The sequence below is a fragment of the Elephantulus edwardii genome, unplaced genomic scaffold (assembly GCF_000299155.1).
Source record: "Elephantulus edwardii isolate Elephantulus edwardi_28Jun2011 unplaced genomic scaffold, EleEdw1.0 scaffold00026, whole genome shotgun sequence".
Lineage (NCBI taxonomy): Eukaryota > Metazoa > Chordata > Mammalia > Macroscelidea > Macroscelididae > Elephantulus > Elephantulus edwardii.
In genome coordinates this window covers 3,154,489-3,182,412 of record NW_006399776.1, presented here as the reverse complement: position 1 = coordinate 3,182,412, position 27,924 = coordinate 3,154,489, and the positions used below count along the sequence as shown (strand labels likewise).

Genomic DNA, 27,924 nt, shown 5'->3' with positions numbered 1-27,924 from the left:
CTGTCGGGTCCCCTTCTTTGGAATGCGAACAAATATCGATCTCTTCCAGTCAGTTGGCCAGGTGGCTGTTCTCCAGATTTCTTGGCACAACTTAGCACATCCACAGCAGCATCTGTTTGTTGAAATATGTCAATTGGTATGCCATCAATTCCTGGGATCTTGGTTTTTGCCTCTTCTTACAGAGCAACTTGAACTTCCTCCTTCATAACCACAGGCTCTTGCTCATACCACTGTTCCATGAAATTCTTCTGTGTCAGCCAATTCCTTCTGGTACAGTGACTCTGTATATTCCTTCCATCTTCTTTTAATGCTTTTTGGATCATTTAACATTCTGCCCAAAGAAAGGGTATCAACTTAAATGAAATCTTTTAAGATTTCCTTTTTTCATTCAAAATCACCTTGTTAAAGATTTATTTTGTTGTGGAGATCATTCACTTGATTGCCATGTAATAATCCATTTTATAAATACACCACAAATTAGTTATCTCCAGCTAGTCTTCTTTCCTTGCTGCCTTTTTTGGGGAGGGTAGGTAGGACCAGTCTGAAGGTGGGTGATCTTGAACTGCCTGATGTCTCTTTGCAGATACAATGTTGTTTTCAAGTACTTGCTGAGTGTACGCCGTGTACAAGCCCAACTGCAGCATTGCTGGGCTCTGCAAATGCAGCGCAAACACCTCAAGTCCAATCAGACGGATGCGGTCAAGTGGCGCCTGCGCAACCACATGGCATTCTTGGTGGATAATCTCCAGTACTATCTCCAGGTCTGTACTGAGGGATGAGCAGAAGGGTTATAAAGAGAAGTCTGAGGCTGGCAGGAGGTAGTAAAGAGGAACAACAGTTCTTGCATTTGGTAAAATTCTGGTTTGAGAAAATTTGGGGATGTGTCATTAGGTATATATCTTGGGGCATTTTGGGGGAAAGTGGAAATAAATAAAATATAAGGAATAAGGTCTTTATCAGCTATGCATTAATGTTGCTTTGACCATTTTTGTTTTGTTTTGCTTTTTAGTGAAAGGTTTAGTTGTTGTTTTGTAGTTTTTTTTAATGCAAGCAAAGAAAGAGTTTTATTAGGGAAATACTTGCAGAAGCAGCTATGGAGGGAGAAGGCAGTGCTAGCCCATGACTCCTGAGTCAAAGTTTATAAATCATCTTGTGTTTTCATTCAATTTTTCATATATATTTTATAACATTAATTAAAATTGTTAATTACGAAGTCTAATCAAACTTTTATTGTGCATTATTTTACCTTTTTTTCTTTTATAATTTGTTAGAACTTCTGGAATCCTATAGGATTTAAGCATGTCAGTCAGTGGGTGGATGTGGTCTGAGTCAGCTGGGTGAGGGGAATCCTGCCAGGACACCTGAGGTGGTTCACCTAGACAGTTTACTTCTGCAAGGCTAGGAAAAATTGAGGTGTGTTTGGTTAATTCTAAAGTACGAAGAGGAGTGGGGCAGAGATTTTTATATTACATTCTGTCAAACATTGTTTTTGAGTATTCAGATTGTGCAAGGTGCTAAAATTCTTTCTGTAACTGTTTATCAGGTGGATGTGTTGGAGTCACAGTTCTCACAGCTGCTACATCAAATCAATTCTATCCGAGACTTTGAAAGTATCAGACTGGCTCATGACCACTTCCTGAGCAATTTGCTGGCTCAGTCCTTTATCCTGCTGAAACCTGTAAGTAGTACTAAAACTTTTGCAAGACTGTTTCTAGTACTGACTCTTCCTTACATAGGCACTTTGAATTGACAGGATATAGAACTATGAATCACCGTTTTCAAACTCTTTTAAATGCTTATAAAACAAAAGGGAACTCTGGTAGCCTAGTGGGTAAGGAGTTGTGCTGCCAACTCAAAGGTTTGAATCTAGAAGCTGCTTCACAAGAAAAATGAGCAGTCTCCTCTCATGCGATTTTACAGCCTTTGGAAAATCCCTGAGGGTCAGCTATGAGTCAATTCCAACTTGACAACAATGATTTCATTTAGTTATAAAGCATATCTGAAAGGGAATAGTAAATGTCTTTGAATTCCTAGAGCATTATATAATGAGGGTGCTGAACATCGAGAGTTGAAAGAATATGTGCTTAACCCTCAGAAAGGATTATTTAAAGAAACTATAAAACTTTTGATATCACAGAGAGATCAACCAAAATAGCATATAAGATTATTTTCAAGAAATCTTTTTGTACAGAATAGGCTAGTTGTTTGAAAGGTCTTTTCATAGACAACTAGTTGTTACTATGAGCCATTGAATACAACTCAGAACCACCCCGTGAACAATGACTCTGAACCCTCCTCTGTCCCATGCCGTCCTCACCATCTCCGACACACTTGATTCTGTGCTTAAAGCCCTTTGTCAGTCCATCTTTTTGAGCGTCTTCCTCTCTTATTCTGCCCCTCCACCTTTCCTAGCATGATGTCCTTCTCCAAGGACTGGCCCTTCCTAACAACATGCCCTAAGTTTCACCATTCTTGCCTACACAGAGCACCCTGGTTTCATTCTTAGTTGTTTGCTGTGCACTTGAAGGTTGAAGAGTGAATATGGATGACAGATAAGTGCTGTCTTTGAGCTGTGACACTTTAGAAAAAAATACTAAATATCCCATAGACTGCCAAGAGAACAGACAACTGTGTACATATCTGAGCCCTTCCTTTATTTCAATAATCTCAGCTTCAGATAAAAAGCAGAAAGACTGAAATGATCTCTTCTATAGTTTCTACTTGAGAAGAATGAGAATCCAAGATTGTGCTCATGCGAAACATACTTTTACCAGGAAGTAGTCATCTGAACAGAGCAAGGAAACACTGCGTGGTTCAAAATCTGGAAAGGAGTGTGTCAGGTATGCATCCTGTCACCATACCTTTTCACTTTATATGCAGAAAAGATCATTCAAGAGGCTGGACTTTATGAGGAAGAATGTGGCATCAGGAGTGGAGGAAGACTAATCAACAACCTGCATTATGCAGATGACACAACCTTACTCCCTAAAACTGAGGAGGGTGTGAAGCACTTGCTTCAGAGGAGGGAAGATTGTAGCAATATGGATTGAAGCTCAAAATAAAGAAAATGAAGATTCTTACCACTGGGCCAACTGGCAGCCCCACAGTAGATGGGGAAGACATTGAGATTGTTCACAATTTCAGCTTGTTTAGTTCCACAATCAATACTCTTGGAATCAGCAGTCAGGAACTCAAAAGACAAAGTGCATTGGGAAAATCTTGTCTGTGACCTCCCCAGAATGCTAGAGAAAATGTCAGTCTAAAGACTAAGGTGTCCCTGATTCAGGCCATTGTCTTTGCAGTTACTTGCTGCTAGACATTGAATAAGGATGACAGAAGCAGAATCAATGCCTTGGAGTTGTGGTGCTGGAGGAGTATTGAACATATTATGGACTGCCAGAGAACAAACAGGTCTGTCTATCCTAGAGAGGGTTTAAACCAAGCTGCTCCTTGGAGGCAAGGATTTTGAGGGTTCATCTCACTTTGGGCATGTGGCCAGGAGGGACCAGTCCTTGGAGAAGGACATCATGCCTAGAAGGATGGAGGGACAGCACAGGATAGGAAGACCCCGGATGAGATGGGAGTCACACAGTATCTGGGGTTAATGAGTGTAGGTGTCAGTGAAACTGGCTCAAGATAAAGTAGGGTCAGAGCTGTTGTGCATAGGGTCACTATGAGTCTACTTGAGGGCACATACCAAAAGTTTCTACTTAACTGTTAAGCTTTATCTTTTGTATGAGATAATTGTTACTTGTCAGTTGTGTCAAACCAGAACACTACAAACTTCTTTTGTTTTGTTTGGGGCTATTTTTGCCAAACCTAGAGAGGGTGTTATGTAAATGCCATTTAAATGGTTCTGGGAACTGAAGGTTCTTACAACCATTGTGCCAGGCAAGTATCAAGTATTGCCCATCCTTGGGGCAAAGGAGAATATCAGAGCAAGTCATCATTCATAAATACTAAGTACTTACTGTGCACAAATCACTGGGGATGCAGACGTCTGAGTTCCGGCTCTGTTCTGAGTTCTGTCAAGGAGCTCACACTCTTGTTTGAGAAGCAGCATACATATATACAAAGAGTAGTAACTACAGGAGGCCTGAACAGATGTCAAGATAATACAGAATGGAATCCACACAGGCTTTAGCGAGGAAGAGAATGCTTCACTGATATTAAAGGGAAGCATATTCCAGGCACAGGAACCACTCTGAAGGCAAGGTTCATGGGCAAGGACAAACTCATGGGGCCTAGGAATGATAACTAGTTCAGAGTGGTTAGAATGAGGTTCTTTGCAGAGGAAAAGAGAAAGCTTCTTTATCAGAAACAGATGAGACTGTTTTATAAAAGCATCATTTTAAAGAATATGGATGAGGCCTGGAAGTGTTTCTGTATCCTGGAGTCAGATCTAAGAGGAGAGTAAGTCAACTCTTGAGTATTTTTTTTTCAGACGATATAAAATTTTATTATGAAAAGCTATACCACTGGACCAATCGGCAGCATCAGGATGGATGGTGAAGAGATTGAGATTGTACACAGCTTTAGTTTGCTTGCCTCCATAGTCAACAGTCTTGGCACCAGCAGCCAGGAAATTAAAAGGCGCATTGCCATGGGAAGTCTGCTGTTAGGGACCTCTCCAAAGTGCTGAAGAGCAGTGGTGTCTCTCTGGAGACTAAGGTGCGTCTGATACAGGCCATGGTCTTCGCAATCACCTGTTATGCATCAGAGAGTTGGACAATGACCAAGGAGGATAGAAGGAGAACTGATGCCTTTGAGCTGTGGTGCTGGAGAAGAGTACTGAGAATACCATGGACTGCTAGGAAAACAAATAGATTTGTCCTGGAGAGGGTTAAACCGGGTGGCTCCTTGGAGGCAAGGATTCTGAGGCTCCGTCTAACTTACTTCGGACATGTAGTGAGGAGAGACCGGTCCTTGGAGAGGGACATCATGCTTGGGAGGGTGGAGGGATGGCGCAGGAGAGGAAGGCCCTCTATGAGGTGGATTGATTCAGTGACTGGGATAATTGGGATGGGAGTGTCAGAGACAGTGTGATTGGCACAGGACAGAGCGGAGTTTAGGGCTGTTGTACATAGGGTCGCTATGAGTCGCAGGCGACTCGACGGCACATAACAACAACAACAACATACTCTGATAAATTTAAAAATCTAGAGGAAATGGATGTATTTTTATCTTTCACAGATGTATCTTTGTCCCTCCCTAAGGCCTACTTTGTTTCTTGTGTAGGTGTTTCACTGCCTGAATGAGATCCTAGATCTCTGTCACAGCTTTTGTTCACTGGTCAGTCAGAACCTAGGTCCACTGGATGAGCGAGGAGCCGCACAGCTGAGTATTCTTGTGAAGGTGAGTCAGCCTGGCTGTTTATGGGTTGCAGCCCTGTCAGGAGTAGAAGTGGTTGACCAACATAATCATGTTTTTGCCCTCTTGAGTCGATAAAGCATTTCTCCAAAACATGCACACAGAAATAACAAGATTATGAAAATGTTGGTATCATTTGATTTTGAAGCAGATAATTATGTGCCATCTCAGTATTCAAAAATAGTTTTTCCTTGAATAGTTTTTTTCAGCCCACGAAATTGGCTTTGTTCTAATTTCCTTACTTCCTGCCTCCTTGCTTGACTAACCCCTTATTTCACCAAAATTATAATTATCTGTAACAAAAACTCATGTTCTCTTCTAACCCCGTACACAACAGAATATATTCATTTGAAATCATCTGCTCAGTTATTTGTGAAGATGGACATTCTTTCATAGGAAGTCATATATTCATTCTATGGACTGTGTGAAGTTGTCATGCTAGGCGCTAGTAGAATGGGAATGTGAGAGGGCTATGTGGTACCTGCGAAATGTCTAGCTGCACTCACATCCCATTTTACATTGGTGAGCTTAAGATGGATTAGAGTTCTTCTCTTTGCAGGGATTTAGTCGTCAGTCTTCACTTCTATTCAAGATTCTTTCCAGTGTTCGAAATCATCAGATCAACTCAGATTTGGCTCAGCTACTACTGCGACTAGATTACAACAAATATTACACACAGGCTGGAGGAACTCTGGGCAGGTAGGAATAACCTTGGGGGCCCCTGGAAATGCTGTTGTTTTATATTGAATTCCAGAACTGGGAAGACATTTTAGTCATAATCTAGTCCAGATACTCCCATTTTATAAATTAGGACACTTAAGACCAGAAATGGGAAGATTATTTTCTAGTCAAAGGAGACATGCTGATGAAGCACCCAGTTGCTAACCAAAAAGTCAGCAGTAAGCAACATCATGATAGAGAAAAGACTGAAATTGTAACAATTTCATTTTACTTGGAACCACAGTCAACACCCTTGATACCAACAGTCAGGAGATTGGCATTGGGCAGGTCCATGGTCAGGGACCTCTCCAAACTACTGAGACGCAGTGTTAGTTTTTGAAGACAGGTGTGCCTCATTCAGGCCGTGGTCTTTTCAGTTACTTGGTATGCATCTGAGAGCTGGGTAATGAGTGAGTCGATATTCCATGGACTGCAAAGAAAAACAAGGAGTGTCTTGTTAAAAGTGCAGCCACAGTGCTCTCTGGAGGCAAGGGTGGTGAAGCTTTGTCTCCCATACTTTGGTCATGTTGTAGGAGAGTCATGATGCCCCTTGGACAGGGGCATTAGGCTTGGAAAGATCGAGAGTCACGGAAAGATGAAGATCCTTTATTAGATGAACTGACAACAGTGACAACTGAGCTGTGGGCTCAAGTGTGTCAGGGATAATGAGGCTGGCAGAGGAGAGGACAGGGTTCAGATCTGTTGTTCAGAGTGGCTGTGAACTGTACTGTTAACAATACAGCATTTCTGCTGCGGAGAGAGCTTTGGCACTCTGCTTCCATAAAGGTTATTGTTGTGATTTAGCAACCCTAAGAACAACAGATCTGACTGCCCTATCTTGTGCCATCTTATACTTGAACTCACTGTACAGTCAGTGTCAGTCCATCTTGCTGAAGGTCTTTTCTTTTACACTCATCGTCCACATTTCCAAGCATGATGTCTATCTTCAAGGACTACAGTCCCCTGCCCCTCAACAAGATTCCCAAAGTATATGATATAAAATTCATCATCCTTGCTACCAAGCTGCACCTTGGCCATCCTTTTCCCAAAATAGTCTATTAACAGTCCAAGGGATATTCAGTAGTCTTCTCAGTCATTCATTGTTCATCTTTCAGATGTGTAGCCCTTGGAAATATGGAGGTTGTTCTCTGTCCTGCAGCATTACTATAAGCTAATCAATTCAACAACAAGCAATTATAGTAAAAATCATCAGAGGACATGATTAAAACAACTGACACTGTGATAGGTTATAAAGCAGTATGGCTTCTATTCCCAATCTACAGTAACTGGGTTCTCTGCTTCCTCACCTGTAAAAATGTGCTAATGCTAAGCTTTTAAAAAAATCCAATTGTGAGAGACAGTGGTAGGTGCCAGTATAAAGCTTCCTCCTCTGCTTCTCTCATTTCCATACAGAAAAGCACTTTTGTCCCCTTGTTCTTTTACTCAGATGCTTTTAGGAAAATAGTTAAAAACTATCTTTTATGTTTCAAGATGATCTCTCTAGATCAGAAGTCACACTGATTCATATTTCCTTGAAGATAATTAACCTTTTTTCTCCTTACAGTTTCGGGATGTGAAACTTCTGGCAGTTAAACTAAAATGACAGTCGTGCCAAGTTCCCAAGTCTGTAAAAGATTCAAAACAAGCATCGTATTGTCTAGCCACTCACCAGATTCTCTACAGCGTAGTGAGAAGGCTCTTAATTTTTCTCTCAGAAGCCATTGTTGAACATGCAGAGGTAGAATTTGGTCCCTAAATCCTCGTGTAGAAAGTCTGCCACATCTCATTTCCGGGGAGTTTGGAACTTGTCCACCAAGGATGTGTTGAGCCAGTTACCCCCTGCTGACTATGCAAGTGCTCTGTGCTGCGCTTTGAACATTTATTGGATGTAACATTTATTCAGTAATTTACTGAGCTGTGGAAGATAGAGCTGTAAACAGTATGGATCAGAAGGGTAAATATCTTCTGATTCCTTTGTGAAGAGGTGTTATTTATCTGGCAGTCTCCAGGTAATAGATGTCCAACTTAGTGTACAATCCAAGTTTCTTACCAGTTTCTGTCATGCCTCAGGGATTTAAAATTTGAGGCACAGTTCTAACATAATAGATGGGCACTAATTTTGTGTTACACATCAAAACAGTAATACTGTATTTATTATAATTTGGGAAATTTTTTTTATGCATAGAAAGGTCCACTATATATTAAGACAAGGATTTTACTGACCTATGTTAGGTATGAACCATACCTGTTTCAGTTAACATTTATAGATTTAATAATAAAACTCATATATAACCTGCATTAGAGAGGTCTGGTGGCAAGAAGTGGCACTGCAGTCCCGAAGGCACATGGTTCAAGGCCACACTGGCTGCTCTGTGGGAGGAGGATGGGCAATCTCCCATGTGATTAACTTGTCTCTGAAAACCTTCCATGAGTCATTTCCAACTCGATGGTACACAACAACCACCTGCATTCAAATGTTGGATATTACCACTACCAAGTAAAAAACCTGCTAGTCACCCCACCCACCTCACCTATCTAGTCATGTATGCCTACACAGATTATTTTCCTACCTTCGGGAAACTTGAGTTTCCCATCCTTAAGGATATTAAAAATTGTGAATGTCAAAAATTTTGTCAATAATTTCTCATTTTCCTGAAAATTACTACATATTAGACTAATGAAAAGGCAATCTAATTAATTATTTAGATAAGGTTACTGAGAAAAATCTGAGGTCAAATTACCTGATTTCAAATACTCAAGGTTACAAGCCTGGTTATTCCACCTTAGTGGAACAGGAGTGGAGGTTCTGATGTGGCTCAGCTGTCAGTGGTAGCCATTAAAGGTCCTGTTTGTGTGCGTCAAAACAAATACTGAACAATTCTCCCTACACCAAAAGAATGCATTGAACTGGCCTCAGTTTGTGGCCACTGAATGTGTTCCCCTATACATTCTCTGCATACACTCTATACTCTCACTCCCTGGGATGTTTACCAATGACTAGGAACTGCATGGTTGTATAGGAACACAGGTATACTAATAAGTTTACTTATCTACAGCTGCTTTTAGGCTATCACAGCAAAGGTGGGTGGTTGAAACAACAAATGGCCACGAAGCCAAACAAATTTATGTTAATATGTTGGCCATGTGAAGCTGCTACGATGGTTAGGGAAGGACCAAACAAACCTCTGGGCTAGAGTTTTAAATATTTCCAAGTGTTCTAACATATGTTTATCCTTAGTTTAAGATATCCACCAAATACAGCAATTAATCCTTCCCTCTCTTCAGCTCTGAGAATTAGGATATTGACAAGTCAGCTGTTCAAGTCTAAAGATGGACTTTTTTTAAACTGCACACTTCCACACAGCTTTCAGCATAACAATCTGGGCCCTTTCCCCTTTAAAATCAAGTGTGAAAAGTCTAGAATATTAGACACCTAGAATGCCACAGAAATTTTAAAGATTGACATTTTTTTTCTTGACTAGCTGTACTTCTAAAGTGAAAAGCTGCAAGTGAAAGCCTCAGAGCTCAAAGAAATGAAAAAGTCCGTTACTACAACCAAAGAGATTCAACATTTATTTTATCATAAAAGTCCAGCAAATAAAACTATATACAAGATTCATGCAAGGAATCCAATTACACACAAGACACATTTAAAACCTGGTTAAAACACAATCACAACAGTAGGGAATAAAACCAGTAAGACCAAGTATCTTTAGCGAGTAACATAATCATGTTTATATTTTGGGTGTTGCTTGAATCCAATTCTATCTCCAACAATGAGGCATTGGATCACCCACTCTTGTGACACCACAGGAAGCTGCAATGCTTCAGCACACTTCAGCACTGAGGCAGGGCATGAGGGATCTGTCACCACCACATCAAAGACTCCTAAAGCAATATCTGCAAGAATGAATGGAGGAATGAAAGTGAATAAAGGAGACACATTTAGCCTTCCATTAAAAGACAGTTATGCCTTCCAGTCAATACATCCATGCTACCCAAACTAAAGCCCTTTCTTTGTTAAATACAGTGCTAATGGTCATGACCAAAACAAATGTTACCACTATATGCTGACTTTGTAGAAATGCTTAGCAAATACATCACGGGGAACCAGTAGAAGTAAGAGGCAGCCAATGCTTGAATTACAATGGCTCACCTCTTGAACGTGGTATTTGTTTCTGTAAGAAACCTGGATGAAGTCAGCCTTATTAGGCTGAGATTTAGAACACAAGACATAATAGCTGTGAATCAATCCCTCTCTCTCTCTCTCTCCCCCTCCCTCCCCCAAAGAAACAGACACATACACATACTCTATCACAATTTCCCAGGTACCTTTATTATGGGCACTTGAATGGTGTTGCTTCACAGAGGCTGCCCCTCCAGTCATGAGGATCTCAGACCAGAGCTCCAGAAAGTTCTGTTGTTGATCTGATACCAAGAGTACCTTTAGATTCTGAAAAGGGTTTTCTCGGGGTTGCCTATGAAGGAGTGAAAGACACACTCTAGAATATGAAGGATATTAATATGACAAGTAATAACCAACAAAGGGACTCAGGTACATCTGAATGGTTTCAGAGCCAAGCCTTGTGTTATGGCACACAAACTACTCCCCCGTCTTCCTATCACTGACGTATATAAGGCAACAGTCCTCATGTGCATTATCTGTCCTGGGACCATTAGTGATCTAAATCATGTTCTGAGCCTATAGTTTTCAAATGCCTCATTTAAAATTTAGTACCCTAACAACATTATTGGTTGAGATTATTGAATCTGCAAGTAAGATCTTAAGCATTTTCAAAAGATCTTTAATAATGTATCTTGGGGGGGGGGACGACACTAGATAAACACTGAAATAATGTCAAACCCACTCCTTTAGGAATTCCAACTTTTTAAGCTTTTATTCTCTCACTGAATTCCTCTCTACTCCCAAAGCTTGCTGTCTAGAATAGTTCCAGAAGAACTCTCTGAAACTCACCAATCCAGAATTCTTTGTTCTTCAAGGCTATAACCAGCTGGCAACAAATAATTGCGGTAGTTCTGGAGTTGGTTGGCATGACAACTATCATGGACCCAGACGTGAGAGACACAAGGAATCCCACTGGCAAGGCACAGGAAGTACTTCCGAGTTCGACAGTGCTGATCCGCAATTAGGAGACACTGATAGGCGGTGTTACACTAGAAATAGAAGACACGATGGATCTTAGCAATTCTATGGAGCCTTAATAAGCCATAGAGAACAGAAACAAAGGCTTATTAAAGCTTCGCTATCCTTAAGCCAAAACCTCTTTTCTCACTGAAAAGCCTATGTGTCTTCCTTAATTACATCTCTCCACCTAGTTTTCTAGAAGTTTAAAACCTCAAAATCTGTTGCTATCACATCAGTTTTGACTCATACTGGCCCTAAAGGAAAGCAGAAATGTCCCACTGAGTTTCTAAGGCTGCAAATAATTACAGAAGCAGGTTGTCACTTTCTCTAACAAAGCAGCCAGTAAAGTTTAGGTCCATAACCAAGTGTTTTTAACAACTGTACCAATGCTCAAGGGACAATCAAAGCCCATGTAACTCAGGCTAAGAATCAGTAATACATCAGCAATTAATACCTAACTACTTTCAGGCACTCCCCCTTAACTAAGCCAGATTCTGGTTTCTATGCCCTGTACACAATAAAAATTTGTCAGACGGTAACTTTCTGGCCATTTCCCAGTTCTGGAACCTGGCTACTTTCCCCAACTACTTCATCTCTATCAGGCTGCTTCTCAGCACAGCAAATGAGCCTTTAACAATGCCACACTGGGAAGCAACGCAAACGCCTCACCTGGGCTTCATTGAAGTCTTCAAGGATATAGCCAGCTCCTGCACGAAGCTGGGATTCTGTATAATGCTTATTGAAAGGAGGGATTTCTAAAAACTCTACATAAAAAAAAACAAACAGATAACCAATATAAGAATTACTACTAGTTATTTTCTCATTTGCTACTTTATGCCTGGCTTCTTATGTTCCCTTCTCCACTCCCCAACTATCTCCAGAGCAAAGTATCCCAAAGACAAGTCAAGGGCTTCCCCAGGGTTCAGAAAGAGATTTGTCTTGAGGCCTAGAAAATGCTTCCAAGAGAAGGGACAAGAATAGGAAGGGTGAGAAGAAGAGGAATGGAAGTAGGTCCTAGGTCTTAAAAATATCCAAGGTTCTTGAGGATGGGGTACACTAAGACTCACAAATCATGGGCTACTTCCTAGTAATGTGTTCAAATTCTAAAGACTGTTACCATCAGAAAGTTTTTCTTTATGTCTAACCTACATCTCTCCTGCTATATATAGCCCATTTCCTCTAGTTCGGTGAAAATGAAGAATAGCTGCTCAGTGCTTTTTTATAATAAAGTCTTCAGAATTCCCCTTCATCACTATATTATCCCCCTTCTATACTTATACTAAAATGTTGATAAACTAAAATGCTCAAAATATTACTTTATAGTTTAATGCTGATACTAAATGGTTAGCCAGAAAATCCTATTTCAACCTTTTGATTGAAAACTATCTACCTTTGATGATCTTGAAGTACCTCAGGACACTGAACATCAATGACTGCTCTACAGTCTTGAGGGTGAAGTAGAAGATATGAGAGATGAGGCTGAAGCTGTAATGACCCTAGGCAATTACAAATTGCTTCTTTTGATCAAATATCTAATTTGAGCTTGTTTTCTTGTCATCTGCTCCTCTTATATATAAATAACACATTAAAAAAAAGAAAGAAAGAAAAAGAAAAGCAAAACATTAGAAATTTTAGTTAATTAGGAATTCTGGGAAATTAAGGTCTAATTTAACTGAAATTTTACCAATAAATATAAGAAATCCAACACATAAAGTTCAATGCATGGACGACTCCCTCTTCCCATGCCTGTTGATAAACCTGGTAGAGCAGACTCCGTGTGCTTGGTTCCCCCAATTTGGTGCCCTCCCTGCCTCCTGGAGCTGCTTAGGCAGTGTTTGGGCCCCAGTCACAGGCTCTGAAACCTTTGTTGAGGTGTAATATTTCCAGTCCATTTTTTTATTGCTGATGCCTTGACTTTAAATTCTACACATCCATCTCAGAATTAAAATCCAAACTAGAAACCCAGAACATGCTGGACTAATTCTTGGCTGTGTCACAGAATCCGTCTGACCAACTTCTGTATGTCACAATCTTTAATACTGAGACTAGTGCTGAGGCACAGCTGACTCTCCCTCATGGTCTTCTTATTTTTACTCAGAAAATATATTTAGTTGTTCCCAGTCCTTGCCTATTTCAATTCTAATCTCTAATCAACAAATTAATAGAAATGTCATCCATTAATCTGCATGAGCAGTCCTTTTCTTTATCTCAGTTAGTTTGTATGAAATTTAGTTTCCTTTTGAGATAGGAGGAGCCCTGTCCAGCCAGAAGCTACAATGAACAAGTTGTTAATTCCAACATCAAAATCAAGCATGAAGGTACTAAAATACAAATCCAGAATCCCTGTGACACATGAGTCTCTTGCATTTCTCACACAAGACTGAGTGCCATATTCTTAACTTATTAATATGCCATTTTACTCAGCTCCTGGTATAAACTAGCATCTCATAGACTTCTAATTATCTGTAACTGTCACCCAGTTCCTTAAAACCTATAATTCTGTAGGCTTGTTTTGGTACAGATGTCTTCACACCTCTTACTTTCATATGCCAAAAATAATGTAAGAATTCTGATGCTGCTTAGGGCAGTGTCCAAGGCAGAAAGAGCCAAACAAAGCAGATGCATTCACCATAACTATTTCCTACCAGAACCCTGGAGATCCTTTTAAAAAAATTTTTTCAAATTCCTCCTCAGTAGATGACCTATCTCCCCTCATTCATAGTTAATATGATGAGATTAAAAATATTTGATGTGTAAAGGGAAATGGAGGGGATTTTATGAGTAATTAGGTCTCACAAAGGCTCAGAATTTTTCAAAGGAATTAGACAATTTGAGGACCAAAGTCTGCTTTCATGACTGGAGCACCAACAAAATTGTCTTGATGCAATTTATGCAGTCCCAATCTAGGACACAACTAGTGCTGGAGAACAGAGCCCATTAATATTGTAAGAGCAAAAGAAAAGCAGACACTCTCCCTACCTACATCCATCTATGTATCTATGTATCTGTGTATGTATGTATCTATCTACCTACATAACTCTTTGTAGAATTCTCAAGCAGCTCCAAATTATTTATGATCCAAATTAATTATTATTTAATTATTATGATATTAAGTAAAACTAAATTTTGGGCAGGAAAATCTTTACAGACCGTATCACCCATTATATCTAACTATTTTGTGTAACAAAGAAGGCTCTGTACATGCTTAACCTTTGACACTCCCACACAGAACCACTTCTCATAGTTAGAGTCATGCACACACCTGTAATGTCAACCACCATAGCTCTTTAGTGGTGCTACTTTATGATAACCTTGTTCCCTCACTGAATTTTCTCTCAAAGATTCAACATTAGTCAGAATTCTACCTTGTAGTATATCATTCTACCAGGGCAGTTAAACTTAAACCTTGGAATGTTTTTCACATATGCATATAATGCATTCATTTAGATCTATCTACTAATTTTCCCTTCTAGATCATATACACTTCTGAACAGTTGGAATGTTTACCTCTTACTGCTGCAGCCTTCACTCAAATGCTAAGTAAAAGAAAAGCAATGTATCAATTTAAAGTTGGAAGAGGTTTAAGAATTCTAAAGGTCCAAAAGCTGTTTCTCTGAAATCACCCTGAGGTGCAGGCATCTCTTATTCCCAATCTTATAGATCTGGGAAACTGAACCTCACCACCGAACAGGAAACGTAACAGGACATTTAGAACCCTGGCCGACTTGAAGATTAAAGGATAATCAACACTGGATTCTACTCCCAAATCTATTACTGTGGACAAAAAGAAATTTAATCCCTTTAAGTTTATGTCTTCATTTGTAAAATTATTAACTCAGATCTACTGAATAAGATTATTTTCAGGACCCAATGGAAGAAACTTTATGAGCACAGGCTATAAAATCAAGAAGCAGGGCAAAAATGAACTTCACTTGACCCTGACTAAGATCACAGCTGCTACCTGCCCTGCCTCCTTTACACAGGATGAGGAGGTGGTAAGGTGGGCAGAGGCACTCAAGCTTATAAAGTGAACGGAAAGGAAGGAAAAGCATATGTTGGGGCCTCCCAAGACCTTACCTTCTTCTTCCTCACTGCTTCCTGAAGGGCCATCTGGCAGTTTGGAACGGCTAGCCAACTTGTCACTGGTTGTAGCCATGGTGAGGAGAAAGGCATAGCCCAGAAACAAAGTCTTGTTGAGGGGCAAAGGCCCTCTCTGCTCTTCCAGGGCAGAAGGTTCACCCAAATTGTCTCCACTCTCACAGGCGCTCACAAACTCCCCTGCCCCCACTGTACCTGGACAGACAGAGGTAAAGCAACTCTAAGAACACTGACCATGGCATGGGCAAAGGCCCAAGCACAAAGCTTAAGATTCTTTACAGGCAATGTCTCTGATGAACATTTTTGAGCTGTGAGCCAAAAACCATTCACCATTCCTAAAGTCAGCCATTCTGAATGGTCACCACAAAGTTATAATAGGGATTTTCTTTTTTTTAAATTAATGACAATGTACATACATATACATCGTTAGCCAGTATCTTTAGTCGAATTAAATACTTCTCAAAGTCATCTGAAGAAAGAAATGGTTGTAATATAAAGAACAGGTAACAGTGAAGAATGATTAGGAAATCTTTGGCCTATTTTGCCTTCTTCATGCTGTTAGATCCAGGATATGTGATATTTTGAAGAAACCTTTAACAATACTTAAAAAATAAAGTTGTGGTGGTTTTTGTTTGTTTGTTTCTGGGGATTCAGTACAGAACCTCCCACCCTATCTCTGGCCTCCACCAGAAATGAATATTTAGAAATAAAGTGTTTTTATGGAATTACATCAAAATAGGCTGTTCTAGTTTTCCCTGTTCCCAACACCAATAGGTAGGTAAGTGCACCAGCCAGTCCAGGACTCCCGTTAACACCATGCGAGGAGTGCCCCAGTAAGTCTTCTGAGGAGAAAACAGATAGCTGACCTGGAAGAGCTGAATCAGTTTCAGGAGGAGGCTAAGATGAGACACAGGTCATGCCTCCCTAAAACAAAATCAGCAGCAGGAAAACAGTCTCAGAGACAACATGATGGACTATTTATAACCCTGGATGTTGAAGTCAGGCTTCCTTGCTTGGATCCTAGCTTGCACTGTTATCTTATGAAAGCTGGATAACTTCTATCTATATTATTTTGATTCAACTGGTAAAGGAATGCTAACGCCTGTACTTCATAGAGATTACAAGAGTAGTATCTACTAAGCACTTAGTACCACCATGCCTCTTAATAGTCAATACATGTCAGTATTATTACCGTTATTGACCTACATTGGAATGCCACAGAGATGCTGGGTAGATATGGAGATGATAATTCTCAAATACATAGACACCAAAGGGGCTCTAGTGTTAGGTCACCTGAGTTTTACTGATTTATTCCACTGAAAGGTCTTTCAGGGCAGAAGGTAAGCCCTTTTTTACCTCTCTCTCCAGGAGGTAAAATATCTAGGTGTGGGTCACAGTACAGACTTGATAAACAACAAATGGATTCCATTCTTTTCTTAAAGAGAGACAGGAAAGAGGTTGTTTGGGTTTGGGAGAGATCCCCACAGGTTGAAACACATCAGTGCAAGAACAAGTTTCAGCCTTAGGCTCCTTAGCATAAGGAAGAACAGAACAGATGATGCTAGAAAAGGGTAAACAAATTTTACTTATTTTAATTTTGCTTAAAATTCAATACTTCTCTTTCCCTTATAAACCCATACAGGTGTCAACAACCATTTATGGTAAAAGTCCTCGATCCCTATTTACTCCCAGTAAAATGATAGGAGGGTTGGGGAAGAGTAGTGTAAGCTGTGTCTGAGCTTACTCTATCTGTGGGCTTACAAAAGATCCCAACTTTGTAGACTGGACAGAGAGGTCACTGCCACATACTGCGCTCCATGTCTACAGTAGCTGATGGTGCATCCAGTGTGGTACAGGGGGAATGAAGCAAAACTGAGCACTCACCAGGTTTCACAGTGGCTGACTTTCGGCCGCGCTTGGCAGGGGATCTTTCTTCTTCAGAAATTATAAGTTTTCTTTTGCCTGAGAGAACTCCCATGGAGGCACGAGGGCTTTCTGTGATCTTACGGGTAGGAGTTGTGCTGCTGCTACTGGAGGCAGTAGGAGTGACTGGGGAGCTAATGTTACTGCGTCGTTTCCGCTTCCCTTCCACCAAATTGTCTATGGAGAAATAAGCCAAATGCTGGTTAACTCTCAAGAAGACCCTAAATTCCCAACAACCTAGACAACCTTATCTAAGTAACAAAGTTGGTTGTCTTTGTTTGTTTGTTTGTTTTTATTAAGCATTTTTTATCTCCTCTCCCATGAGGGCAGGAAGTCTATTCTAAGGTCATATTGTTTACACGGTTCCAGTTTTAGCCATGAATGAAGATGTGTTTAGTCCCCGGTATAACTGAAGAGGCCAGAAAAGCCGAGTACTTTCTTATTATCTGGTTAGTCTTACACAGGCATAACAAAAGTTAGGGAAGTACAACTGCTAGAGAAACCACTCTTCCCACTGCAAGCGGTGAGGGGTGCAAAGGTTCAAGAAGCAAAGGTCTTACCTAAGCTTATATCTGCTGCTTTGGTGAGGGGTGTTACTGCCTCATATGGACCAAGCCCATATTGCTCTCTCAGTTTATTGCCTTGTTCCAAGGACAGGATGACAGCCATTCGCTTATACCACTTCCGTTGACCTTCTTTTTCAATGCTGTAGTACAGCTCCCCAGACTCCTTCCTATGCCCTTTCACCACTCCTGAGAGAAAAAGAGAAGCAGTCTGCCATTGTTTAAGATACAAGCACTGTCTCATCACCTGGTCTCTGCGCAACAGGCAGGAACCAGAGAACTGGGTAAACTGAGGTTTCTTTTATTCTCACTTCCACCGAGCTGGTTCCAACTCATAGCAGTCCTTCCATTGGATTTCCAAAGCTGTAACTCCAACAGGAGGCTGCTCATCTTTCCCTTCAAAGAGAGTGATGCCACAGCACCACCAATTCCAGCAATAATAGCACTTAACAAAATAATACTAACCAAGGGTTGGGACAAGGAAAATTTCCCAGCAGAAAGAGGCCTTCAGCTCTGGTGACCTAGTGTTAAGAAGCTGTAAGAACCCACAGGAGAATGAGAGAAAGATAGGCAATATTCTCCCTTGTAATTAACTGCCTCTGAAAACTCACCAGAGGGTCAGCTTGGGTCGGTTCTGACTCGACAGTACATAAAAACAACAACAAAACTAATGATGCTCATCTCCAAAGCCTGTATTTATGGCTTATTAGTAGTTCAAATGGTTCTTTTGAAGTAAGATGGAATTTGGTTTCTTATTTATTGTAACTAACTACACCATCCTCCCTGCCTTTTTATTTTCTTTTCCTTCTGGAGGCTGGTTGATAATTCTTCAGTTAAACTGTACGTGAAAGATGGACTAAATTTTAGGAGACCTAAAGCTATCACAAAGCCTTGTTATTTTTAGTAAAATTTGTGTCCATTCCTTTCCCGCTGCCAATCATTAAGCAATTTACAGAGTTGTACAAGTCTAAAGGAGCTCTGGTGCACAGTGCCTAGCTTGTGCTACTAAACAGAAAGTCTCACATCTCCAGTGATTTAAAACTAAGTGACGCCACAAGAGAAAGATGGGCAGTCCTTCCATTGCAATTTTCCTTGGAAAGCCAACAGAGGGCAGCTATGAGTTGGAATGGCACTGTTAGTCTAAAAGGAGGTATGTATACAATATAAAGTCCACAAGAACGAAACCAGACTCTAGATCTCAACTTACAAAGCATCTCAAGAATAGATTTGATGCCTTTAACCCTAATACTGAAGGCCAGATGAGCTGAAGGATGACATCATGGATACCTATGAAAAAAGCAAAAGGTCATTACAAACACAGGGGAGAAAGAAAACACCTAAATAGATGTCAGAAGAGATTCTAAAGGGGAGCTCTGGTGGCCTAGTGGCAAGAAGCTGCAACTACAATCCCAGAGGTGCACGGTTCAAATCCACCAGATGCTCTGCCGGGGAAGGAGGAGCAATCTCCTCCTGTACCAGTCAGATCTGATTTGACGGTACACGCACACAAAAATAATAAAATTTAAAAAAAAATATAGAAGAGATTCTAAAAACTGCACTAAAACACAGGCCAAAATAAAGGGAAGGAAATGCTCAAATAAGAGAGGTAACAGATAATTTCAAAGGGCAGCTCAAGGAGACAAAACAAAGTATTATAACAAAATGTGCAAAGAGCTGAAGTGAGAAATCTGAAAGGGCTTAGAATTTCTCAAGATGAAAGAAATGAACAGACGCAAGCTGAGTTACAATACAATGATTCCATGGGCAAAATCTTGAATGGTGCAGTAAGCATCAAAAAAAGATGGAATACAGAGGGTCACTATACTAAGAAAACCTAATCAACAATGAGTCATTTTAGGAAGTAGCATATGAATAAGAATCAGTGGAAATGAAGACAGAGGTTCCAGGGGCACTAAAGGTACCGGCAAAAAGTAAGGCCCAGAATCAACAGAATAACAATTCTTTTGGTTCAAAAACCAGATATAGTCCTAACATGCTCACTTTTCTATACCAAGAAGAAATTTTAAAGACAGCTGACTGGCAAGTAAACTGACTGACTGTAAGAGAAAGACACAGTAGTCCAATTTGAAAAAAGGATGAGTCAACAGAATGTAGAAATTATTAAACAGTATCATTAATATCACATGCAAGGAAAATGTTGCTGACAATTATTTGTAAATGGCTGGAATAGGATATGGACATGGAACTGACAGAAAGTCAAGTTGGATTTAGAGCTACCATTGCTGATGTCAGATAGATCTTGGGTAGAAGCACAGCATCCCAGAAGATGTTGACTTATTTTGTTAACGATTCTAAAGCCAATGACTATGTGGGCCATTAAAGACTGCATTATATAGAAAAGAATGGAAATCCAAGAACACTTAACTGTGCTCATGTGAAACCAATACATAGACTAAGAAGCATTTAATCAAACAGAAAGAAGGGAATACTGCATGGTTTAAAATTAGGAGATATTTGCATATGGATTTTGACTTTTCTCTCATACTGGTTCAATGTTGAGCAAATCATCTGAGAAGCTGGATTATATGAAGAATAATGTGGTATTTTAGGTTTGAAGGAAGGCTCATCAACAACCGACCTTATGCAAATAACTCAGCCTTGCTTACAAAAAATGAAAAAGATTTTAAATCACTTGCTGTGGAAGATCAAAGACTACAGCTTTCAATATGGATTACATCTCAAGATTTAGAAAACAAAATCTTTACCACTGGACCAATAGGCATCATCATGACAGATGGAGAAAACTGACATTGTCAACAATTTCATTTTATTTGTATCTATAATCAACACCCATAGTAAAAGTAGTCAAGAAATGAAAAGATGTGTTGCACTGGGAAAGTCAGCTATATCTCTCTAAAGTGTTGACATCGTTGAAAAGCAACGATGTTAATTTAAAGACAAAAATGTAGCTGAAGCAAACCATGGTATTTTCAATTGCTTTGTGTAAGTTGGACACTGAATAAGGATGACAAAAAAAAATTCAATGCTTTTGAATTGTGGTGTGAAAAGCACTGACTATCCCATATACTGCCAAAAGAATAAACAAATTTCTACTCAAGGAACTGCAACAAAGATGCTGCTCCTTAGAAGCAAGGATAGTGAAACTTCATCTCACACACTTTGGGCATGCTGTCAGGAGGGGCTAGAACTTCGAAAAGAGACCATGCTGGGAAAAGTGGAGGGTCACAGAAAGAGGAAGATCTCCAACAAGATGGATTGACACGGTGACTGTAACAATAGGCGTATATATGAGAGGCAGTAGGGATGATGCAGGACAGGACATGGTTCAGATATGCTGTTCATAAGGTCACTATGCGCTACAGTTAGCTTGACAGCACTTAATAACACAACTGTATAGAATATAACAACAAGGCGTGAGTAGGAACACTTCATCATTCCCATAAATAGGAAGGCATATTTTATTCTCCTCTCTCAGGTCCTCCTAGAATAAAGGGCTGGAATGAACAGAGCCCAGCCACTAAATAAAAGATAGAAGAAAGGCCATGCTGTTTCCATCTATACAACAGAATCAACTTTCTCTTGGCTTGTCTACCCTCTAGATGAACGAACTAAAAACTAACTAATGATACAAAACTAATCTCAAAACCTTTTCCAAAACAAAAAGCAGACGAAGATCTACAATACACTTCACACTACTAAATGATTGCTAGAACTAAAAAAAGTCCGGACCGACGCTTGTAGCCTCAAATAATGAGACATAAAGTACCATCTATGATGTCACGATTCAGTCAGGATACAGAATTGTCTGCCTTTGTTTTTAAGAGGACAAAATGAGGATCTCCAAGAATGACATCCATAGATGACACAAAAATGATGCCAGATACAGCTAATAGATTTGCCAAAAACTAGAAAGTAAAGTAGCCCACTTTACAAGCTAACAGGCACAAACATAAACTGTTCAAAGGAAAGGATTCTAAATCATAGGAGAATTTGAAGGAGCTTCAACATGAAAGCATTATAAATCCATCCTATACATGTTTCCAAAAATCCTGAGGAAAGAAGTTTATTGCATTGATAAGCTAAATACAAACACTGCCTCCAAACTGGTTCACAGAAAGGCAAACGAATATCCAAAGCAGCATGAAGTAGTAATATTACATACAAATCCCTCACCATCACCAACTCAAAGAACTAGATACGAAGCCCAAAATCTCTGTAAATGTTTATGAAAATTAATAAAATATAATTATAGAAAGAAAAAAAACAAAACAAAGAACTAGATACGTAATGTTAACAAAGGAAAAAAGGCACCATTTTTCAAGATAGAGAATAAGTGAATGCACAGGCACTGAACTTTAGTCATGACATATACTAAGCATTCACACCTAAATTCCATCTGCCATTCTTACCAACAGGATTCTTGTTGAAGTACATGGTACATTTAAAATTTAATAGTTAAAGAACAGAATAAGGAAAAAATATATCAACTTTAAAGAAACCCACAGACACTTCCTCAACCAACTGATGAAAATGAACCACATCAGTGATGCCTCATACCCCTGAAAAGATGTAATTAAGAACCTTTCACTTGTGTCCATTTTTTTAAAAAATCTCCAGCCTCAGTATAATCATAAAACACAATCTTGATATTCTACAAAATACATAACCAGTACTCCTCAAAATTATCTATATCATGAAAAACAAGAAAAAACTAAGAAACTGTCACAGCCCAGAGTGGACCAAAGAGACATGATGACCAAATGCAATGTGATATATATCCTGGTGGATCCTCGAAGAGAAAAAATTATGGAAAACTCATGAAATTCGAGTAGTCTGAAGTTCATAGCAAGGTACGAATAGTTGGTTTCCTAGTTGAGACAAATGTACCATGTTTTCTGCATATTCAGCATTTTTTTAAAGTATCATCTTCAACCCCAGAAAAATAAAGAGATGCTGCAAAACACCCAAACATTGACCCAGGGCACAATAAATCTACACAGGCCATGGTTTTTTTATTACCTGCACTGAAATACTCATCCTCTGAGAGGGCCGTCACTTCAGTATCCAGCGGGATGGGATCACACAAGAGAATGTCTTTGCCCAACACATCACACTCGTACCCATCATCAAAGAGTAATTTATACTTCCCAGCTCCAACATCACGTGTGATTTTCCCAGAGTAAAAATAGCCATTGGATGACCACTTGGCTACAACACGAAGCCCTACAAAGCTGTTCCCTGGAGAGGAAGTATCTAAGCCATCTGAGGGGCCAGCAGCAGCCTGAAAAGGAATCTCTGGAGAGTCACTGCGTTGCAGAACACTAGCACTTGTGTCTGCTCGTCTAGCGGAGTCTGGTACTCGGGGCACAATACGAGTGAAGGATTTGTCCTCTGGTGACATGTTGGGTGAAATATCTTCTATGCCCAAGGGGCCAGGTACAGCTGTTTCTCTGAAGAAAAAGAAAAGGAAGGACAGGTAGTGAAAATACAAAGATAGAAAATATGTATGAAATACCAATTTTCCCATTTCTCTGTCTGCTCTTTGCTAATCCCATCCTGGGCACGAGCCTGGTCTTTGCATGGACTCACTCTGATCCCTGCCCACTTCCAAGTCATTATGGGCCCCACTTTTCCCTCTAGACATCCCACATACTTTCTAATACCCTCTCTTCTCTCTACACCCTTTTCCCCCTAAACAAGTCATAGACTAAATGTATCTCACACTACCCGGGTACCTGGTTCCAGTGGTCCGAGAAGGCGGGCGGCCCCTTCGCCCGCGCCCACGAGGCGTGACTGGAGCCTTCCCTCCCTGTCTGATGCCAAGGCCTGCATCACCATCCTCCTCACACACTGGCGCCCCTGTCTGACTGACCCCTTTTCTAGGACTAGAGAATGAAGACATGTTAGTCTGACAGTATCTGCTAGTGAATCCTTCACAAACACTCCCCTTGGCCAGAAGACTGTATGTCAGGCCAACATGTGCTGGTCTGGGGCAGCAGGAAGCTGGTCATACCCCCACGGACAAAATCTCAGCAGTGTGGGATTAACAAGCAAGGGAGCCTAGTCATTCCTTTAAAAAAAGCTTGCTACTGCTGCCCTAAAAATCAACACACCCATTTCTCCCCTACCTTCTCCTCTATACTTCAGGATCTAGATACCCAAGGACAATAAAACAAAAACTAGGGGAAACACCCAGATGGGAGGGGCACCTACCAAAAATCCTGTATTCCCAACCGAGACACCTACAGGCCACAATCTGGGGATGGCAGAAGCATCTCCCCAACCCCACATCATTCCGAAAGTCCCATTGCCTCGCATATTTTCTCAGGGACTCTTTACAAATAAAGCCTACTTCTCACAGCTCCACCCTACCACCCATGCAAACCTAAAATAGGACAAAAACAAATGAGGACAAGAAATAGATTTATCACAGGAAGAAGATGGGGCGGATTTCCATTACTCCCCCTTTCCTGTAATATTATAATGCCAGCACCCTTGCCCCTGCTGTAGCTCTCCCTCTGGAAACCCCATCTGCACCTCAGTTTTCCTGGGCCGCCTCGAGTGCTGGGTAAGGCAAAATCTGCGGGTTCTGTCCCGCTGGTTTTCCCTTTGAGTGGTCCGGTTCCTCTCCCTGAGCTGCTACTGCTGTGCATGGCTGAGAGACTCCCACTTGATGTGCGGTGTAAGCTGGATGCTTTGGAGGAGAATGAGCTGATATCCCCCAGGTCCCCTGAGGAGCCCCCGGTCTGTGAAGGGGAAACTTCTGTTTCACACTCCTGACATTCTACCACTGGCTCTTCAGTCTCCTAAAAGAAATAAAACAGAAGCTAAAAAAGTCACAAAACATTATGCTAGTAGTATAATGGTTAGAAAATGCAAAAGACTGCAGGATAGATAGGAATCAGGAGGGAACTTCTAGAATAATGAAAATCCTCTATCTTGTTTTGGCTAGTGATTACACAGGTACATGATATGTCAAAACTCACCAAATGTAACATTTAAGAGCTATGCATTTTACTGGGTATATAACTCAATGAAAAAGAAAAGATACCAGATGAATAGAGATTCCTCTACACTGACTGAAGTTATTAGTTTCTTGAAAAAGTTCACACCCTTTAACTACTGAGAATCCAACAAGAGCTCTAACCCAGAGGAAAATACCTTTCAATAAAAGACCAAGAAATAGAAATTTATAGGCTAGTTTACTGTCAGGAAAAATTACTAACAAAAAGGTTATGATGAAAATATATTAACTTTAAGTATTTTATTTCCGTATTTTTCTGCCATATTTTATGGTGAGGCTAAGTGGGAAAAGGTTCTAAAACCAATAAAACCTCCAAATATAACTGAATGCCTGCCATAAAAACAGTTCCTCAAAAATATTTATGGAACAAAGGATCGTCATCTCTAACAGTAAGCTTTTCATAGTCTATCTCCGTCTATAGGACCATCATAGGTTGTCTACGTCAAAGCTCAGGAGCCCTATTAGATTCTTCACTCTCCCTTTGTCCACACATTCAGATAGTCATCAATGTCTAATATTTTTACTATCAAAATATTTCTTATACTGCGAAGCCTATGAGAGATGAAACCATCATTTTCCCATGTCTTTCAAGTTTTTTGCCTTTGACAGTGTGATGTTTTCCTGCTTTTCTATCACTCTGTATTAATGAAAAATATTTTCTTTTCCTGTCTCCAACAGGTTTCACCTTACAGAGGTTACAACATTTAGTGTATATACAACTGTACTAAATTGCCTTTCCTTAACTAGTCTCCACTCACTCATGTCTATTGTTTCACTGACCTTTCCAACATACATATCTGAGGATGTCATTCACTTCTCCAAAATTCCTTAAGGCTATTCATAACATAGAAGATAAAAATAATAATTTTTCCTAGGATAAACGAAACCCTTCATGCTCTGGGTTCTTATCAATTCTTTACCACCTTATCTCTGTATTCCCAATTCTACCTATACACTCATGTTTAGCTCTGAGATACTTTTCTAACATGCTGTACTGTTTATATGTTTACTTTGCTTTCTGCTTGCAGCATCCTCTCTTAGCCTTTAATTTTCTGGGGGTTTTTTAGCACCTCCTTTTCTGTGAGGTTCTTTAGCTCGTTCACCAGGGTATCACACAATCAACAAGTCAACCACAGCTCCTGGGGAACAAGAACACTGTCTTTTTATCTCCACAGTCCTAGTGCCTGTCAGTACTAACCTACATTCCTAGGGGCCAAGGAGTCAGGGGCATGAACTCTTCAGGGGCATAAACTCTTAAGAAGTGACTTCTAGATAAAGGGGAAATAAACCAAAACTATGTCTGCCTCATTCCTTTGGTTATTATTAAAAAAAAAAAACAACAGAAGAAAAATGAAGTAACTTATAAATTGTACACATTCAAGGAAGGTATGTTTTATCCCTTCTTTTCTACTCAAAAAGGAGAAGCAGGCGAAGCAGCAGCTGGTTTATGGAGGGGTTGAATTTTTTATTTTCCATAAATGCAAGAATGACTGAAAAATGGCTGGATTGTCCCCTTTTCAGTCCTGACCACAGGTGGGCAGTGAGTGATGAATATCCTCTTGGTGGCAGGTGTGCAGTGAGGAGGCAAGGGGGCAAAGGCCTGGTCAAGCGGGTCTGTTTTGCTAACCTCTCTCACGTGCACACACAGGCTGGGACTCTTGCAGGCCTCATGGTTTCTGTTCCTTCCTTAGGATGCAGCAGTCTTTTTAAAAAACATTATACTACTAAAATAATATTATTAATTTCTTTGGAGGGGTTGTTTTTAATTTCTTTTAAGGATTTTGATGCATATTATTTTTGCTCTTGAGAGACAACATAGTGTAGTGAAAAGAAATGGAGGTTCCAGAACTGGTCTGCTTGGGTTCAATTCCAGTTCCTCTATTGTGCAACCTTGAGCAAGTTACTTCAATTTGTTATGTCTGTTTTCTCATCTAAAACAATTTGAGAATATACTATCTCATTTGAAATCCTTAGAACAGTGCCTAGCAATACCCTATGAGGTTAGGCCTATATTGGTGCACAACTCTGGAGCTCACACCAAGATAAGAACGAGTACCACCCTGGCAACTTACTGGCTGTGTAACTGTAGGCAAGTCACTATCTAGGCCTCAGCTTGCTCCTTAGCAAAATGGAGTTGTGAGGCTGAGGCAAAGTAAGATTTAAATGCTTAACACAGTGTTTGGCGTATGATTTTCAAAACTGGTAATTGCAACTGTCTTTAGTTTTCATCAAGTAGGGAAGCCATAAGGCCTGGTCCTTGAATCTGCTCTCTGCCCAGAGGCAGGGAATCGGGAATCATACCCTGAAAGCTTCCCAGAACCCCACTGCGCAAGACTAGGCATAGGAACCCAAAGAAACAGGAAGAGTGTTAAGCTAGTAGGCCTTCGACCCTTACATAAGGGAACTATGGAGAAGACTGGGATCTCTCTCCCAAGCAAAGCAATACCTGACCAGCAAAGCTGGAAGCCAGGCTCTGCTCCATCTCACCTCCCCCCACCCCCCAGCCCTGCATTCCTAAGGACTATTAGCAACTGGTCTACTGGCCCTCTCTCTCAAGGTTGAGGCTTCACCTGCCCTACCCCTTGCCTTTTAGAAAGGTTCTGAGCCCAAATTGGTTATCTTTTAAAGAACTTACTAGAACTTTTAATAAGGCGATAACTGTTTTAAGATACCTTCCAGTTCACAACTAACAGCAAACCTATGAACCAGACACCTGAACCCCTGACCTAGCCTATATCGTCATCTTTGCCACACTACTACTATGTCACCTTGTCAGTTACTGTGTTAAAGTCACCATATCGATCCATCTCAATGAGGGTCTTCCTCTCCTTTGCTGACCTTCCACTTTTCCAAGAATGATTTTTTCCCACCAGGGACCAAAGTATGCGAGACAAAGTTGTACCATCTTTACCTCTAAGGAGCACCGGGCTTCCTCCCTCTCTTTTTTTTTTTCCTATAATTGTATTTTATTAATTTTCATAAACATTTACAGAGATTTTGGGTTTCCATTCATTCATTGTTGCAATATTCTCTCTACCCTCCTCCCAGTTTGTTCTTGTCCAAATGCCACAGTGCTTGTCAAAGCCAGTTCTGATTAA

At 40.3% G+C, this 27,924-nt stretch overlaps 2 protein-coding genes across 2 annotated transcripts in view; one reads left to right on the top strand and one right to left on the bottom strand.

Moving 5' to 3' along the window:
* Positions 1–6,073, top strand: part of TUBGCP4 (tubulin, gamma complex associated protein 4) — a 58,876-nt gene extending 52,803 nt beyond the window's left edge. Inside the window, exons 14-17 of the mRNA XM_006882965.1 lie at positions 584–761; positions 1,544–1,678; positions 5,239–5,355; positions 5,930–6,073. Coding sequence (XP_006883027.1) covers positions 584–761; positions 1,544–1,678; positions 5,239–5,355; positions 5,930–6,073 — 574 coding nt within the window. The remainder of the gene's footprint in view (positions 1–583; positions 762–1,543; positions 1,679–5,238; positions 5,356–5,929) is intronic.
* A 3,729-nt stretch (positions 6,074–9,802) lies between these two features.
* TP53BP1 (tumor protein p53 binding protein 1) overlaps positions 9,803–27,924 on the bottom strand; it is a 96,833-nt gene continuing 78,711 nt past the window's right edge. Inside the window, exons 19-28 of the mRNA XM_006883208.1 lie at positions 24,340–24,608; positions 23,538–23,687; positions 22,822–23,252; positions 17,818–18,009; positions 17,219–17,434; positions 15,314–15,529; positions 11,906–12,000; positions 11,066–11,265; positions 10,423–10,568; positions 9,803–9,990 (exon numbers count right to left, since the gene is read on the bottom strand). Coding sequence (XP_006883270.1) covers positions 9,803–9,990; positions 10,423–10,568; positions 11,066–11,265; positions 11,906–12,000; positions 15,314–15,529; positions 17,219–17,434; positions 17,818–18,009; positions 22,822–23,252; positions 23,538–23,687; positions 24,340–24,608 — 2,103 coding nt within the window. The remainder of the gene's footprint in view (positions 9,991–10,422; positions 10,569–11,065; positions 11,266–11,905; positions 12,001–15,313; positions 15,530–17,218; positions 17,435–17,817; positions 18,010–22,821; positions 23,253–23,537; positions 23,688–24,339; positions 24,609–27,924) is intronic.